At 44.2% G+C, this 17,325-nt stretch overlaps 1 protein-coding gene across 1 annotated transcript in view; it reads left to right on the forward strand.

Moving 5' to 3' along the window:
- Positions 1–17,325, forward strand: part of plxnb3 (plexin B3) — a 103,262-nt gene that overhangs the window by 47,094 nt on the left and 38,843 nt on the right. The window contains exons 2-3 of the mRNA XM_079521252.1: positions 12,802–13,253; positions 13,495–14,221. Of these exons, the coding sequence (XP_079377378.1) occupies positions 12,817–13,253; positions 13,495–14,221 (1,164 nt within the window). The 5' untranslated portion in view covers positions 12,802–12,816. The remainder of the gene's footprint in view (positions 1–12,801; positions 13,254–13,494; positions 14,222–17,325) is intronic.

The raw sequence follows: 17,325 nt of genomic DNA on the forward strand, positions 1-17,325 counted from the left end.
GGTGCTGATGAGAGTACAGTGTGAGGATGATGGAGATAATGATGCTAATTATGGTGATGATGAAGTTGTTTTTGTATTGTTTTCCCTGTAGTCCTGTTACAGTAGCTGTGTGTGTGTGTGTGTGTGTGTGTGTGTGTGTGTGTGTGTGTGTGTGTGTGTGTGTGTGTGTGTGTGTGTGTGTGTGTGTGTGTGTGTGTGTGTGTGTGTGTGTGTGTGTGTGTGTGTGTGTGTGTGTGTGTGTGTGTGTGTGTGTGTGTACATATTTAGATGTCGGGTGGAACCTTGTATGTCCAAGCCAATGCTTTTCAGGACATGGAAAAGAATAACCACATGTGTTTCCAGAGACCCAATGTAGTTATTATTAATTCACAAGCTCTTGTAATACTTCTGTTTGGTTAAATATTTATAAACCCACGCCACAGACAGATGTACTGGTGTCCCTATTATGGCCAAATTTGGCAAATGTTTAACCCATTTCGGACTGAGGCCGATTAAAAAATTATATCTTCTAAATCCTAAAAGTTTTCTGAAAAACCTATGTTTCTATGTCAGTACTAGTGCTCAACCCTTTTATTGTGAAGGACCCCCAGAATGATCTGTATTTGGCCGTGGATCCCCATCTGAAAATATGTTGTTCCAGAGAAGCAAAGATTTGAGTTAAAAACGTTCGCTGTGAAAGAATATACAGTATATTCAAAGATTTGCGCCACATTTTCACGATTTTTCAAAAAATAGCAGATCTACATGCTCGTAGCGCGGCACTCGGCACTCGTTATGAGCTTGTAGATCTGCTATTTTTCAATAGCTATTAGCTAAAGTATAATGTAATGCTTAAAAAAAATATATAAATATATACTATAATAATTTAAAAAAATCAGAATAACATATGAAGCTCACAACATGGCGACGTGTTGTGAGTTTGACGATCAGCTTTTTTAGCTACTTCTGTCTGAGTGACACTGCTGTAATACGACAAAGAATGAAGTGCAGCCGTCCATCATTTATTTAAAAAGAAAAAACACAAGAAAAGAAACTACACACAATGTTCCTTCCTGATGGAAACAACAACATTCCATTGTTGTGTTGCATTGTTCTTCATTCTAGTCTTTTGTTATGCTGATTCTCTATTCTACCGCAATTTTCTCTTATTATTCTCTGTATTTCCAACCCTTTCTCCATTTCTCTTTCTTTATTTACCTCACTCTTTCCTCACCCCCCCCCCCCCCCCCCCCCTCCGTTCCACTTGTAATTTTTTCATCTGTGTTCATTTTTTTAATATCTCCTGGCTCTTCTCTCCTACACTCTATTTCCCCTCTTCCTCTCCCCCCTCCGTCTCCTTTCCTCTCTCTCTCTCTCTCTCCCTCCATCTAATATTCTAAATGTTTTCATACATTTTCATTCCGCCATATGTAAATGAGACATTCTGTTCAACGTGCACACACTCACATTCGCATGCGCACGCGCGCACGCGCGCACACACACACACACACACACACACACACACACACACACACACACACACACACACCACTTGAACACGTGTCAAATTTGCCTGCAGTCACACATCTGACGTCCCTGCTCTACCTCCATATTAACACTCTCTCTCTCTCTCTCTCTCTCTGCTGACTCTCTCACACTTCACTTCAAAGAGACTAGAAAATCGTGTGTGTGTGTGTGTAACTTTCTCCCTTGCTTTGTACAGTAGAGTAGAGGGTGTCTCTCTCTCCCTCTCATGCACGCACGCACGCACGCACGCATGCACGCACGCACGCACGCACCACACACACAAAGCTTTGTGCTTCTTAGCAGTATTCTCCTCTCAGTCAGCCCCCCTCCCCCCTCCTCCCCCCTCTCTCTCGGGCTCTATTTAAATGGTCAAACGCACATGGCACAAGCACAATCTGGGCGTGTACAGCTGCAATGTTGCTAGTTGAGCGGCACATAATCTGGCCACAGAGTGGCACAAAGTGATCGTATTCAGTCCCTTAAAATGTGTGGTTTTTAGATGTACTGTAACATGAATTAAACCAAATAAGAGTGTCATCTCCCATTGAGAGCCAGGTGTGCCTGGTGCCATTTAGTAGGCTACCATTGGTACTGTATTTAATACCATTGGTATGTATATGATGGATTTGACAAGTTGAAGCAAAAAAAAAGGAAATTCTGCTGGTGAAACGTGATCGTGCATCTTCAGGCTTCACCAGATTGACCCTACAATGCCAAAGTTGATATTATGATGTCATGAGACAGTTTTGTTTTTTCCGGCGGCTGTAAGAGGAAGAAACTCCTTGGTGGACATGTGCAGCCCCTGAACCGGAGATAGACCTCCTACAAGGCACATGCAGTTCAGAATCACAACATCCTACATTATGTTCTGCCTGTAATGTGTCCTCATTTATGTCCAAACACATCTGTGATATCTTTTTTTTTTTTATAAAGTATATTTATTGGTTTTTAACAAACTTAAAGACAACAAACAGACATTACACAACAAGAACATAATAACAAACAACAAACATCTGTGATATCTTGACACATCAACTTAATAACGACATGCTCGTTCTCTTAGTTAGTTTCATTATTTAAAGCATCTATCAAAGCATGACAGGGACACTGGGCTTTCCATCTGCATCGGAGCCTTGAAATGAACATGGAAGCACTGGTTGTTTCTGCTGTACGCTATGCAGAAAGAGAGAAAAGGAAAACCAGAAGGATATGGTTTTTTTATTGATTGAAGTAACAGTTTGCAGAATTACAGTACATTTCAAGTACAACCCAATAGAAAAACTGTTAACTGTGGACGACACCATAAAGCAATACACTTGTTTACAATAGGGTCCACCATGGGTTCGTGACATCCTTCAAATTATTAGAATAAATCAATAGCATCTCTCTCTCTCCTCTGTGTTGTCCTTCCTCCATGGTGCTGAAAGCTACCTTTCAACTGTTTTCCTATTCTTATTATTCATACTAAACTGGCACCAGCCTACTCGAACAATGCAAGTTGGAAATACATGCCCCACCCATAGAGTATATATAAGCTAGAGAGCTCCGCCCCCACTATTCATTTCAATGGAAGTTGCTTAGTGGCGTTTGAAGGACCCGGAAGAACACTTTACTTCCTTTTTCGATTTGGACACCAACATTTGGTGTCCAAAATGCGGAAGTGATGCGCGCGTGCATGTGTCGTGCGTGTGCATGTGTCATGGTGCGCGGGGAAAAGAATGGGGGTCGCGGTTCTTGAAAATTCAGATGTCAAAACATTATGCTGCTAAATTTCATCAAATATTTGCATTTCAGAGGTGAAATAGCATAGGGTTTGGCATTTCATTCATTCAAGAGGAGAGCTCATTTCAGTACAGCCACGGAGCAGCGAGTCTTTGCTTTCAATGCTTTGATCTGCAGGTCGCGCGGAGCAGGGGAGAGTTGAGTTATGAATAATACACATTCCGGGGTACGGACTGGAAGTCCACCTCAGTGTTTTTCTGAATGAACCATTGAACGTGCATTGTAAATACATGAGCATTCCCCGTACAGATACGCGCAAAACCTCGGACATTTGAAGGAATTTATTTAAAAAAAACCTGGACAGCCCAGACAGACTCCCAAAAGAGGACATCTCCGGGGAAAAGAGGACATATGGTCAGTTAAATTACTACTACATGCACGGGCAAAAAACGCCTGCCTGCAGTTCCAGGCATCTTGGGCCAGTAGAGTTTGGCGGCTTCAGCATTGGCCAGCCGCTCTGGGGGCTAGGCCCCACCCACTTATGCAATACCCATTGTACCAAAGAGTACCGTGTTGTACCCGTCTGTCTGTCTGTATCCCTTTTATGCCCATATATCATGGAGTTCCGTGTCAGGCATGGCCAAATATGTAGTCTTTTTTTTTTTTTTTTTTAAGATATTTCTTTTGCGGCTTACGCCTTTTATTGGTTTTTGAAGGGACAGACAGTAGGCTGACAGGAAACGGGAGAGAGATGGGGGAAGACATGCAGTAAAGGCCGTGTCGGGCTCGGGAGTCGAACCCGCGGCACACTGCGACTGGATTACCAGTCGGGTGCCCAGACGGTTACGCCACCGCCTGGGCCCAAATATGTAGTCTATGATGTCATGTTCAGCGACATCAGCGTACTCCATGTATGGGGATTTGCAGGCTTATCTGCATTTTTGGGAGATCCGCAGACTTCCCAGTTCCCACTCAGGTCCTCGGCGATACACACACAGAGTTTGGCGGCGGTCGGTCCCGGGCACATGTTTTTTCCAGCATAAGATATCCGCTTTCAAAATGGTCTGCCGCGTCCGACCATGAAAACGATTTATGCTTTGCCGGGTAAATCCCAGCATGGCAAATTGGCCGGTGCCTCCAGGCACTCTCCAGAGACAATATTATGAATAATCCCAATAATATTTTTTGGAACCTCAATGATGAGTCTCTCGGTCATGGTTGGATGTGAGTGATCTGTTGAACATGATGTCCTGTAAATTCAGATGTATCTGTTCATGCTGTGTGCAGAGAACCTCCATACTAGCTTCTTAAACTGAATAAAGCCATTGCCTGCGGCAAGGATTTAGTCCAGGTTGTTGGTCTGAAGTGCAATCCCTTTCTGCGCTCTTTAACCCATTGATACCTGAGGCTGAATCTGGGAACGCCTTCTAGGGCCTGACCTAAGGTTTCTGAAAACCTTCAAATTTTGATTCATTATTTTTTTAAATAGTTATGTTTTTTCAAAAATAGCAGACCTACAAGTTCATAGCGCGCCACTCGGTGGCGCGCTATGAGCTTGTAGATCTGCTATTTTTCAATAGCTAAATTATAACAATAGCTGATGAGACACAGAGAGAGCGCCGGCATCAAGGGTAGAACAACGTATAGGTTGCACCAGGCATCAATGGGTTAGATAAAAATACACCAACAATATGCCTGACTACACCCCATTTTAAGTCCAATATGCCCATGGGTGCACAGATACTGTAGGCTCAAGTACTTACACAATGTGGGTACTGGGCGTGAAAATGATAACGGCTTTGATTGTAATCTAGCAAAGAAACTTGCACTGATTATTTTGCGCAGGGTATAAGATAGAGCTCTCTCTGTCTCTCTTATTTCCCCGCTTCTCTTTCTCTGTCTCTCATTCTCTCTTTGTCTCTCTCTCTCTCTCTCTCTCTCTCTCTCTCTCTCTCTCTCTCTCTCTCTCTCTCTCATTCTTTGTCTGTCTCAAGTTCTGTTCTGCCTGTATTGTCAACTCTCATTATCTCTATTGTGTGACTGTAATATTGAACGAATATATGCATTATAACATGTAACATATAACATGGTGTAATGAGAACAATATTGGGGTATGTCTAATTGGGTGTGGCTGATCTGTTTCTGCTGTCTGTTTCAATGTGCGTGTCAGGTTCAAAAGGATTCCATACAAAAAACGTCTTCCTTTTTCAAGCGGCCTTGATGCTTCCATGTCAGTCTGTCTGTGTTATGGGGTGTGTGTGTGTGTGTGTGTGTGTGTGTGTGTGTGTGTGTGTGTGTGTGTGTGTGTGTGTGTGTGTGTGTGTGTGTGTGTGTGTGTGTGTGTGTGTGTGTGTGTGTGTGTGTGTGTGTGTGTGTGTGTGTGTGTGTGTGTGTGTGTGTGTGTGTGTGTGTGTGTGTGTGTTACAAAGACAGCTAAGCAACCAGAGAGAGAGAGAGAGACCTTGCCTCGGGTATCTTCTACATTAAAGATTCAAGATTCTTTATTTTTACATCCCATTATACAATTGTAAGAGAGTACAATTCTTGGATTTCAGCTCCTTAATCCATTTTGGGCGGGAACCCCTTTTGGTGTTAGCATTATGTTATGCTTTAGCTATTGAAAAATAGCAGATCTACAAGCTCATAGCGCGCCACAGAGTGGCGCGCTATGAGCTTGTAGGTCTGCTATTTTTGCTTTTTCAGAAAACTGTCAGAATGTAGAAGACATTTTTAGAATCTGATCTCAGGTCAAAATGGGTTAATTGCAGCAACAAGAAGAAAAGCAGCAAAATACTAAATCCTAGGTATACCTTCCATTTATATACAGTATACTTACTGTAAGTGATGTATACACACATACTATACACTATCTATCTGTTCACAACCACTCTCAAACAGATCAGCATCATATTTATTGTGCATGATGCCAGCAGGCCAAGAACCAAAAGTCTCAAATATGTTTCAAATTAATCGCTGACGTGTGTACATTTTCAAATGTATTATCAGAGAGCAATCGTCTCTCCAGGCTATGGGATAAACATTTCCAGGCTTTGGATCGGCACTAAACATTCACAGATATAATTATGCATGATGAGCAGGGTTGCCGCATCTCACACACACACACACACACACACACACACACACACACACACACACACACACACACACACACACACACACACACATACACATATGCAGAGAGAGAGAGAGAGTTTTCCAGCCCTCTGTCAGACAGCATGAGGCTGCTTTCATGTGCGTGATGTTAGTAATCTCTGAGGAAAATATACGGAATTTGGGGCGCCCGCTGGCCTTGTGGTCCAGGCACATGCCACATATACTGTAGGTTCTGGCCTGACAGCACGTCGCGTGTTCGACTGTTCGAGTCCCGTTCATGACGACCTTTGCTGCATGTCTCTCCCCTTCTCTCTCTCCCACTTTCCTGTTACTAATAACTATCAATAAAGGCAAAAAAGCCAAAAACAAATCTTTAAAAAAAAAAGAAAATATACAGAATTTAAGGTACTGTATTCAGAGAAGGAAAGACTCCCACCGGTACTGCATGATATGCTTCGGCGTACGACGGTGTCAGGCACCAAAAATAACCGATCTACAAGCCCACAACACATCGCGTCCACAACTTATTAAAAACATTATTTTGCACTTTTAGAGCATGTCTGTGGTCATAATGTAACTTGAAGAAGAAAGCAAAAGCAAGCACTCGGTTGAGTATTTCCACGTCATAATGTCACGGGTGCACGGTTCTGGAAGATACAGACTGTAGAACAAGAATACCAGCACTCACGTTGTATCCTGGAAGGATTTAAGCTTTCATTTGTTTCCCCCCAGCAGTATGGCCGTTTCGGCCCGAGAGCCTTCCTCAGCCTAAATCTATGTAACAGTGTAGGTGTCACTTATAAAGAGGACCTGGGTGTACAGTACCAATATGTTGTATATTAAGTAAGTGAGATCCATCTGGATCTAAACATTAAAGACAAAAACCTGACCTGTGCAGGTCATAATGTAACAGTCGATGCCTGGGGGCCTCCAAAAGGGATTGGTCTGTGGAATGGAATATTTTCATCTTGAAGTACTTTTGTCTATTAAGTAAAGAGATGTAGTGCGCACTTGATGCGTTTCACCTCGCTAAAGAAAAGCTCGATGGTGTTCTGGCATGCACTGCATTTCATTTGGCTGTTAACGTGAAGCGTGACTCATTCAGTATGCAAGAACCACCAATATTTTAAAAACGTAAATACAATTTTAAAACTGAAGTTGACTCATTGACTGCCAGATTTATTTCTGGCTGTGTTTAACCACTGCCAGCCTTTTTTCGTATTTGTACAACTTTTAAGTAGTCACAGAATATTCATCTTCACTACGATCGCATCCCCAACCGCTGATAATCCGAGAGACATTCGCTGCACGTTTGCAAAAAACAAACGAACAAAAGAAAAGTGCGAAACGTGTAAAACTTGTTCAATAGTTAGAGTCCATTGAAAATTGAATGTTGGTCACCACTGGAGTGGAACGATAGTTCCACTCCAGTGGTGTATCAGACATTGTCATTCAATGTCAGGGTTTGCAATAGTAGGCCTACAATGGCAATGTAATAACAAGCCATACTTCAGTTTGATTTTGGAGTAGGCCTATAAGCCATCTACACAACATGTAACATCTGTGATCCACGAATAACAATAACATAAGCTAGTGTAGGCTACAACAGTAGTACAGTAATGACATGGATAGATACAGTAGTACTTGTATCTACTAACTACTATCACATGCTTCCAAATAAAATACAAATTCACCAAAAACAAAATCACTCCAAAACGTACACAACTCATCTACATGTTTTAAAGAGCTCTGGTGACTGTAAACAGTAGGGTCTTTGATGAGAACTCAGAAATAAACTAGAAAAAGTGCCCTTCTGGGCACAGGTCTCCACCAGGAGGATAGGAGTGTGTGTGATGTTTGGCAAAATGTTTAGGAGTAATATAAACATGTTTTTTTGTTTGTTTGTTTCTTGCAACAATTTTCTTCATTTTGTTGAGGAAATGCAGAGCCAGATCACTCATAGGATCTCTGAGGATAGAATTCTGGATGAGCAGCATTTTGTACATAACGGGCTACTCCTGAAAACTTTGGAAGGCAATCTTAGCTAATCAGTGTAGAATCTGAGAAATCCAACAGGCTCGTCTTGATCACATGACTACAGAGATCATGTGTACCGATTTGCGTGAGATTTGGATGAAATCTGTGCGACTAACATAAACAATGTGTTTTGCAGAAATCGGCCTCATGGTGGCGCTATAACCGGCAGATGTGGAGGGATGCAGGGAAAATGTTTTTCCATGGCCTCTAGGGAGTGTGCATACATAAATTGTCGATGCAGTTATAGGTAAAAACAGGAATTGGCCTGTTATAGCGCCGCCGTGAGGCTGATTTGGGAAAAAAATTGTGGCATGTCGTCCTCGGCCTAGTGGAAATGTGCGTGTATAATTTCATGGAAATTGGACACTGTGTTTGTGATTTGTGGCATTTTGTTCGAAATGGACCAATCATGTGAGCTTTGGAAGCCAATCTTAGCCAATCAGGATGGAAGATGGGAAATTGTGCAGATCTGTGTTGATCACATGAATACTGAATTGTGTGATGTATGGATAAAATGTGTACGAGTTATCTACAGAAATGTGTTTTGCCTAAATCGGCCTCATGGTGGCGCTATAACAGGCCGTTGAGGAATATTTTGGGCAGAGGTTCGTCGTTGGCATCCAGGGAGTGTGTGTGCAAAGTTTGGCATGAATCGGGCCAACGGTGCCGGAGATTAGCTGATAACGGACGGACGGAAGGACAGAAGGGTGGAAGGACACACACACACACACGGACGGAGTGCAAAACAGTGGGCCCTATTATGCATGTCTTAAGTACCAGGTCTTATTACTTAACTTAAGACCTGGAGGCGTGATCAATGCCATTTGGCTATTCTGAGTGGCCAAACAGCATTGACCACGCCTCCAGGTCTTAAGTTAAGTCATAAGACCTGGTACTTAAGACACGCATAATAGGGCCCACTCTCTCCCCATGCCTTCGGCCTGGTGGAGACAACAACATACTGTATGAACAGTCAGTCTGTAACCATGAAAGGCAATTTAAACTGCCTGGAATCTTGCTTCCTCCTCGTGGTGTCACTGAGGTAGAAGGTGTAGGTGTAGTTATATAATTTTTTTTTTGTGTTTAGCCTTGAAGACTATTGGCTGGAAAAAGGCAGTTGGCAGTACTTTCATAGCGTATGGTGTATTTGTATTGGTACCCGCTGTGGGTATTGGGGCATGCATTAGGGCAGAGTTGGAGCTAGGTATTGGGGCATGCATTAGGGCAGAGTTGGAGCTAGGTATTGGGGCATGCATTAGGGCAGAGGTGGAGCTATAGGTATTGGGGCATGCATTAGGGCAGAGTTGGAGCTATAGGTATTGGGGCATGCATTAGGGCAGAGTTGGAGCTATAGGTATTGGGGCATGCATTAGGGCAGAGTTGGAGCTATAGGTATTGGGGCATGCATTAGGGCAGAGTTGGAGCTATAGGTATTGGGGCATGCATTAGGGCAGAGTTGGAGCTATAGGTATTGGGGCATGCATTAGGGCAGAGTTTTACACTATATTATAGCGTCCCATTCTAGTATGTTCACGTTGCTGATCTATAGGATTTGATACCTGTACTCCAGTCCTTACTAGTTGTTGATTGTTGTTGCTGGTTTAAGATCTGTACTAATGAAACTAAAGGTTTCATTCTGCAACACAGGAAAAGAGAGCAAAGACATGCTCATCCCCAACCCAAACCTGGGCAGGTGCTGAGCTGAGTTTATACAAAGACATGCTCATCCCCAACCCAAACCTGGGCAGGTGCTGAGCTGAGTTTATACAAAGACATGCTCATCCCCAACCCAAACCTGGGCAGGTGCTGAGCTGAGTTTATACAAAGACATGCTCATCCCCAACCCAAACCTGGGCAGGTGCTGAGCTGAGTTTATACAAATAAACAAAAGGCTGCTCGCACACTGAGGGCTCCAATGTGACAGATGTCTTTATTGCACCATTAAAGTGACTGTGACGTTTCCAGCACAAGGCCCTTCCTCAGCTGCAACACACCCATTTCAACGGTGTTTTAACGGTCACAGGCGACATGTAATATTAACTTAATAAAATATAAAATATGAACACCTGTCATCAGCCAACGACTGATGCTTAATTACATGCCATTTCATTCTATTTATAATTTATAACTAATGTATTTGGTTGTCTTGAATACTCAACTTGTCACCTGAGGTAAGGAAAGGAATAGAGGAGGGGAGGTAAGGCAGTGAGGAGAGGACACGAGGAGATGGGGCGAGGAGAGGAGAGGAGAGGAGTGGCCATGCCATGCCATGCCATGCCATGCCATGCCATGCCATGCCATGCCATGCCAATGCCATGCCATGCCATGCCAGTTCTTTAGAGGAGCTTTTACTGTAATATGGAGCTTTTAGAAAATCCTCTTTCATCTCTTCACTGCAGAAAGAAAGAGGGAGGCAGGTGGGGGGCAGATTTGCATACTGATATCAGAGACTCGCACCCACGTGTGTGTATATATATATATATATATATATATATATATATACAGGCCTATAGGTGTCTAGCTGTGTACTACTGTGTCTCAAAGTGTACAGTCAATGTTGCATTCAGAATGTGAATTCATAGCATAGGAATTAACAGGTGCTACGAAGGGATGCCATTTTAATGCCAACGCTTGATTTAGCTATGATCCAATAGTGTCTCCTAGTATATGAGACATGTATACTCCACTAGTAACAACTGTTGGCCAAAAATAAAGACACAGGTTCCTCCTTTCTTCCTCTGAGTTAAACTTGGGATGGTCTCGAATCGATCCCATGATGGTTAATGAACTAATTAACAAATGGCTTTACTCTGCCTTGACAAAGTTTACATACAGCATTAGGCATGTGAAACCTTCGCTTCACCTTTTTAGTTATCAAGCCCCAAATTGAGCCAGGCAACGTTTGTTTGAATGATGATCCCATCATTCACATGGATGTAGGGTGCTTATGATAACGTATCTACTTTCCTATTTTATATCCATGATCAGCACTAGGACAACAGGAAATTGAAGGAAGGCCTGTTGTCCTATTGAAATGACTTGCCCGATACTGAACTGTTGTTTAAATATGTGTTTTCAGCTGGTAGAATAAATAGTCGTGTAGGACGGTCTGAAGCATGTTGATATCTCTCATCTTTTCATCTCACGTCTCTCTGATGAGGTCATGTAAGAGTGCTGTCTTTTCTTCCTTTAATCTCCCGAGGGACTGTTCCAAGGTCCCGCTGTGTGTCTTGTGTGTGTGTGTGTGTGTGTGTGTGTGTGTGTGTGTGTGTGTGCGTGTGTGTACGTGTGTGCGTGCGTGTTGTTTATAAGAGCTTGTAACTTTCAGGAGAGAAAAAGATGCACTCCTCTCTGCCCCCTCTCCACCTCATCTTTTCCTCACTCTCTCTTTCTTGTTCTTCCCGCTCCATCTTTTGCTCTCTGTCAGCACTGCTGTCAGTATATTCCCCAGGCACTTAGAGAGAGATTGTATATGTGTAGATGTGTCTATACGTTTGTGTGCGATGAAGGATCTTTGAAGAACAAAGGAGGATGTTTGAGTGTGAGATGTACAGTATTGTGTGTGCGACTGTGCGTGTGCATGTGCGTGTACATTGGTAGCACTTATTGTTTGTAGAGACAGCTGTGTCCGTGGCAAATTTTAGATTTTCCTTTTTACACACCATTATAAAGTTCTTATTTTGATCATAATACCCAATTGCTGAATGTCAAGTCTCCAGGGTTTCTTCAGAATATGTATGCCACTGATTTACTACGACACTATGGCACGTTGAGTCCAAATAGTACTAGTGGTTCTCAAATGTTTAATTTGCAAGGACCCCCATAACTCTGAGAGTGTACAAATGGAACCAAATGGACCCGTAGTGTCAGGACAGCTCAGAAGTAGGACGCCTATATGCAGAACACAAACTCAGGAAACCACCACTGTCGAATTCAGTCACACAGGAAAAGAGATAAAACCACAGCCGGTGAGAGAGTGAACTATAAAGAAAATAAAAAGAGTCACAGTGTCACAATAAGCCAAACTTTTAGCACAAGACTGGCGGGGGGGGGGGTGTTCAGGCAGCATAGGGGCAGATTGTGACACATATAGGGTCCATTTGGTTCCATTTGTACACTCTCAGAGTTACAGACCTTTTATGGTCATTCAAGGCTGGCCCTTTATGTGTTTCTGGTAATATTATTAGTCCGCTCATTTTGTATGTCCGTGGCAAAATTTTTATTTTGACAAAAAAGTCCACCACAAGCCAGCATGGTGATGACCCCTGGGCAGGATACAACACACATGTATTAACTCTCCTCTCTCTCCCCTCTCTCCCCCCTCTCTCTCCCCTCTCTCCCCCCTCTCTCTCCCCTCTCTCCCTCCTCTCTCTCCCCTCTCTCTCCCCTCTCGCACTTTATTCCCACTCTCCTCTCCTCCAGGTAAGGGGGGTCACCATGGTTGCCTCCTCCACTCCCCCTCACCTCCTCCCCTCTCCGTCCCTCTTCCTCCTCATCCTCTACCTCCTCCCTCTCTCCCTACCGGCGTCTTCCTCCTCCTCCTCTTCTCCTCCTTCCTCTCCCCCCTCTCCTTTTCTCTCCACTTCTCTGGAGAAAGGCGCCCCTTTAAACCACCTCCTATTGGACAAGGTGACCGGTCAGCTGTATGTGGGCGGCGTCAACTTCCTGTACCACCTGTCGCCGGAGCTCCGCCTCCTCTCCACCGGGTCCACCGGCCCGCGATTAGACAGTCCGGAGTGTCTGCCTCCCATCGTGCAACGGGAGTGTCCGTCGGCCAGGAAAACAGACAACTACAATAAGATCCTCCTGCAGGAAACCACGGGAGGGAACCTGATCCTGTGTGGCTCCGTCTACCAGGGAACCTGCGAGAGGAGGTGAGACTGTTTGTCTGTCTTTGGGTCTTGGATCGTCAATGGCATGTAATGTTTGTGTTAGCACAAAAAGCCGATTTGCTCAGACACACGTGACGTAAATGCTTGCAACTTTAAGGGTTTAAGTGGTTAAATACAGCCATGACATAATATGAATGTTAAACTCTCCTCTCCTCTCCTCTCCTCTCCTCTCCTCTCCTCTCCTCTCCTCTCCTCTCCTCTCCTCTCCTCTCCTCTCCTCTAGATCTCACTCTAATGTATCTCAGGTTCTCTATCAGACGGACTATCCTGTTGATACTCAGTATGTCGCTGCTAATGACCCCCGCGTTTCCACCGTGGCCATCGTCATAACAACCAACGGGCACGGAGGAGGCAAACAGGAGGCGGCGGGAGGGCTGCGGCTGATGCTGGTGGGCCGGGGCTACACCAGCAAGGGTCCCGGAGACATCCCACCCATCACGGCCAGGCGGCTGTCGCCGGTCCCGCCGCCGCGCCTCGCCTTCTCCCAGGAGGAGGAGCTGGGGAAGCTGGTGGTGGGAAGTTACTCCGAGTACAACAACCACTTCCTGAAAGCCTTTACCCACAATGCCCACGTGTATTTCCTGCTGCTGCGCCGGGACAAGAAGGAGTACAGCAGCTTCATCTCCCGCGTGTGTGAATCGGACCGGAGCTTCTACTCCTACGTGGAGCTGCCTCTCCTGTGCGAGGGCGGCTATAACCTGGCCCAGGGGGCGGGGTTAGGAACGCACCTGGGGAAACCCTCGCTGTTTGTCGCCATGGCAACGGGGCAGGCGTCGACCCCCGTGGCGACGGGTCGCTCGGCGCTGTGCGTTTACGGGATGGAGGAGGTGGACTCCATGATGAGGAGGGCGCAGGAAGTCTGCTACACGCAGGCAGGAAGAGGAAGCGATGAACAGGAAGAGGCATACATCGAATACGCTGTGTCATCTAAATGTCTCCGACTGCCCAAGGTACACGCATGCGCACACACACGCACACACGCACGCACACACGCACGCACACCCTCACTCTCACTTTTCCTGTTTCAGTGTTACTTTGTGTAACAGACAGTGTTTGTTTTATGCTGTGTGTGTTTTAACAGGTGTTAGAGTTATGTAAACTGGATGCTAACAGTTAGCCAAGTTTAGCAGAATGTGTTTCCTGATGACATCACAAATGCCAGGCACAGAAAGAGTGAAATGCTGGAAGTAAAAATACCATTCATTTTCTGCATAGAGAATTTTATTATCAACCATGATGTCATAACAATCCAATGTAGTAGACTCACCACCTGTCCTCTGTGTGCAATCAATCTAGTTTTAAGAAAAACATGTTTCATTTGTGATCTCATGGAGAAATACTTGTCTCTGCAACACAAGTGTTGCAGAGACAGCTCTGATTAGTGGAGCTCACTTTACCCTGGAAGTGTTACCGCCTCAGTGAATATCATAATCACCTGAATTTCAGTTACACTAGGTCACATTGTCCGGAGACTGGACCGTACTTCGTTGTCAAAAATTACCAAAGAATTTGTGTGGGGAGGAATCAATTGGCATAACGACTACATTGTGGAGAAAAAGGGGTACAAATTATTGGATAGTGGTGTTAATGGAAACAATTACAGAAGGAGCACAGCTATATAACACATAAAAGTCCTACAGTCATCCAGTCCAACACCCTACCCAAAACCAACCTCAAACTTACCCACACAGGAAGCCACGGGTTCGTTTTAACCTGCCATGGGTTAGTTGTAACCGGCAGCGCATGTCGGGAGCGACGGTGTTGGCGGACTAATAATGCCTGTCAGACTGATAGTATGTCGAACAAACGTATAGTTGGAGGCCATCGATATTGTCCTTTTCTTTTTGCTGAGGTTTGCGTGATCTGCGCAAAAGGACAGTTAACCAATTTTGGGCGGGAACTCCTTTTGGTGTTTTAAACATTGTTATAATTTAGCTATTGAAAAATAGCAGATCTACAAGCTCATAGCGCGCCACCGAGTGGCGCGCTACGAGCTTGTAGGTCTGCTATTTTTGAAAAATCGTGAAAATATTTATTTCAGAAAACTGGAGGATTTAGAAGGATTTTTTTTAATTTTGAGGTCAGGCCTAAATGGGTCAAATGATAAGGGACAATATCGGTGGCACCCAACTGTATGCATGCACCCCATGAGGCCTTACCCCAAGTGAAGGAGTTGAAGTATCTCAGGGTCTTGTTCATGAGTGAGGACAGGACAGGGCGGGAGATCCGCCGGAGAATTGAACCAAGAGGAGCGGTATTCCGTTCGCTGTATCGCCTGCTGTGAAGAAGAGAGAGCTGAGCCAGAAGGCAAATCTCTTTGATATCCCTCAAAAGTTTTTCAAAGAAGTACTGCTTAACTCCCAAATGGTGTGGACTGCAGACTTGCAAGAAAGGAAATCCAAGGCACTCTGTCCTAAAAGGTCATCAGACCCTGATGACTTTCAGTTTGATACGCGTTGATCATATTGTTGTCTTACTCAAAATAAACCTTTTATATTTTTTATAGATTTATTTTCTTAAAAGTCTGCAGTCGACACCATTTTGGAATTATGCAGTACTTGTACTGTATGTTCTTCCCTGTGTCACAAAAGAGCACCTGTCTATAGAGCCACTAATCCCTGCAGTGCTTCCTTCTCTCTTCTTTCTCTCTCGATGTACTCTCTTTGTTCCTATACTCTCTCACCTATGTACCTGTTAGTCTTTGTTCCCACTCTCTCACCTATGTACCTGTTAGTCTTTGTTCCTACTCTCTCACCTATGTACCTGTTAGTCTTTGTTCCTACTCTCTCACCTATGTACCTGTTAGTCTTTGTTCCTACTCTCTCACCTATGTACCTGTTAGTCTTTGTTCCTACTCTCTCACCTATGTACCTGTTAGTCTTTGTTCCTATACTCTCTCACCTATGTACCTGTTAGTCTTTGTTCCCACTCTCTCACCTATGTACCTGTTAGTCTTTGTTCCTATACTCTCTCACCTATGTACCTGTTAGTATTTGTTCCTATACTCTCTCACCTATGTACCTGTTAAGGTCATTACACACTGGCGAATTAGCGATGCGAATTAAAAATTCGACACCGGAGCGAACACCAGAGCGAACAAATAAAGAGCGAAAACGGTCGCATTTTCGCACATTCGCCACTGATGTGGAAGCTTGCATTGACTTCAATTGGTTTTAAAAAAAGGCGAATTATTCGCACGAATAATTCGCGTCGCTAATTCGCGTCGCTAATTCGCCAGTGTGTAATGACCTTAAGTCTTTGTTCCTACTCTCTCACCTATGTACCTGTTAGTCTTTGTTCCCACTCTCTCACCTATGTACCTGTTAGTCTTTGTTCCCACTCTCTCACCTATGTACCTGTTAGTCTTTGTTCCCTGCACTCTCTCACCTATGTACCTGTTAGTCTTTGTTCCCACTCTCTCACCTATGTACCTGTTAGTCTTTGTTCCCACTCTCTCACCTATGTACCTGTTAGTCTTTGTTCCCTGCACTCTCTCACCTATGTACCTGTTAGTCTTTGTTCCTATACTCTCTCACCTATGTACCTGTTAGTCTTTGTTCCCACTCTCTCACCTATGTACCTGTTAGTCTTTGTTCCTATACTCTCTCACCTATGTACCTGTTAGTCTTTGTTCCCACTCTCTCACCTATGTACCTGTTAGTCTTTGTTCCTACTCTCTCACCTATGTATCTGTTAGTCTTTGTTCCTACTCTCTCACCTATGTACCTGTTAGTCTTTGTTCCTACTCTCTCACCTATGTACCTGTTAGTCTTTGTTCCTATACTCTCTCACCTATGTACCTGTTAGTCTTTGTTCCTATACTCTCTCACCTATGTATCTGTTAGTCTTTGTTCCCACTCTCTCACCTATGTACCTGTTAGTCTTTGTTCCTACTCTCTCACCTATGTACCTGTTAGTCTTTGTTCCTACTCTCTCACCTATGTACCTGTTAGTCTTTGTTCCTATACTCTCTCACCTATGTACCTGTTAGTCTTTGTTCCTACTCTCTCACCTATGTACCTGTTAGTCTTTGTTCCCATACTCTCTCACCTAT

The sequence above is a fragment of the Electrona antarctica genome (genome assembly GCF_951216825.1).
Source record: "Electrona antarctica genome assembly, chromosome: 2".
Classification (NCBI taxonomy): Eukaryota; Metazoa; Chordata; class Actinopteri; order Myctophiformes; family Myctophidae; genus Electrona; species Electrona antarctica.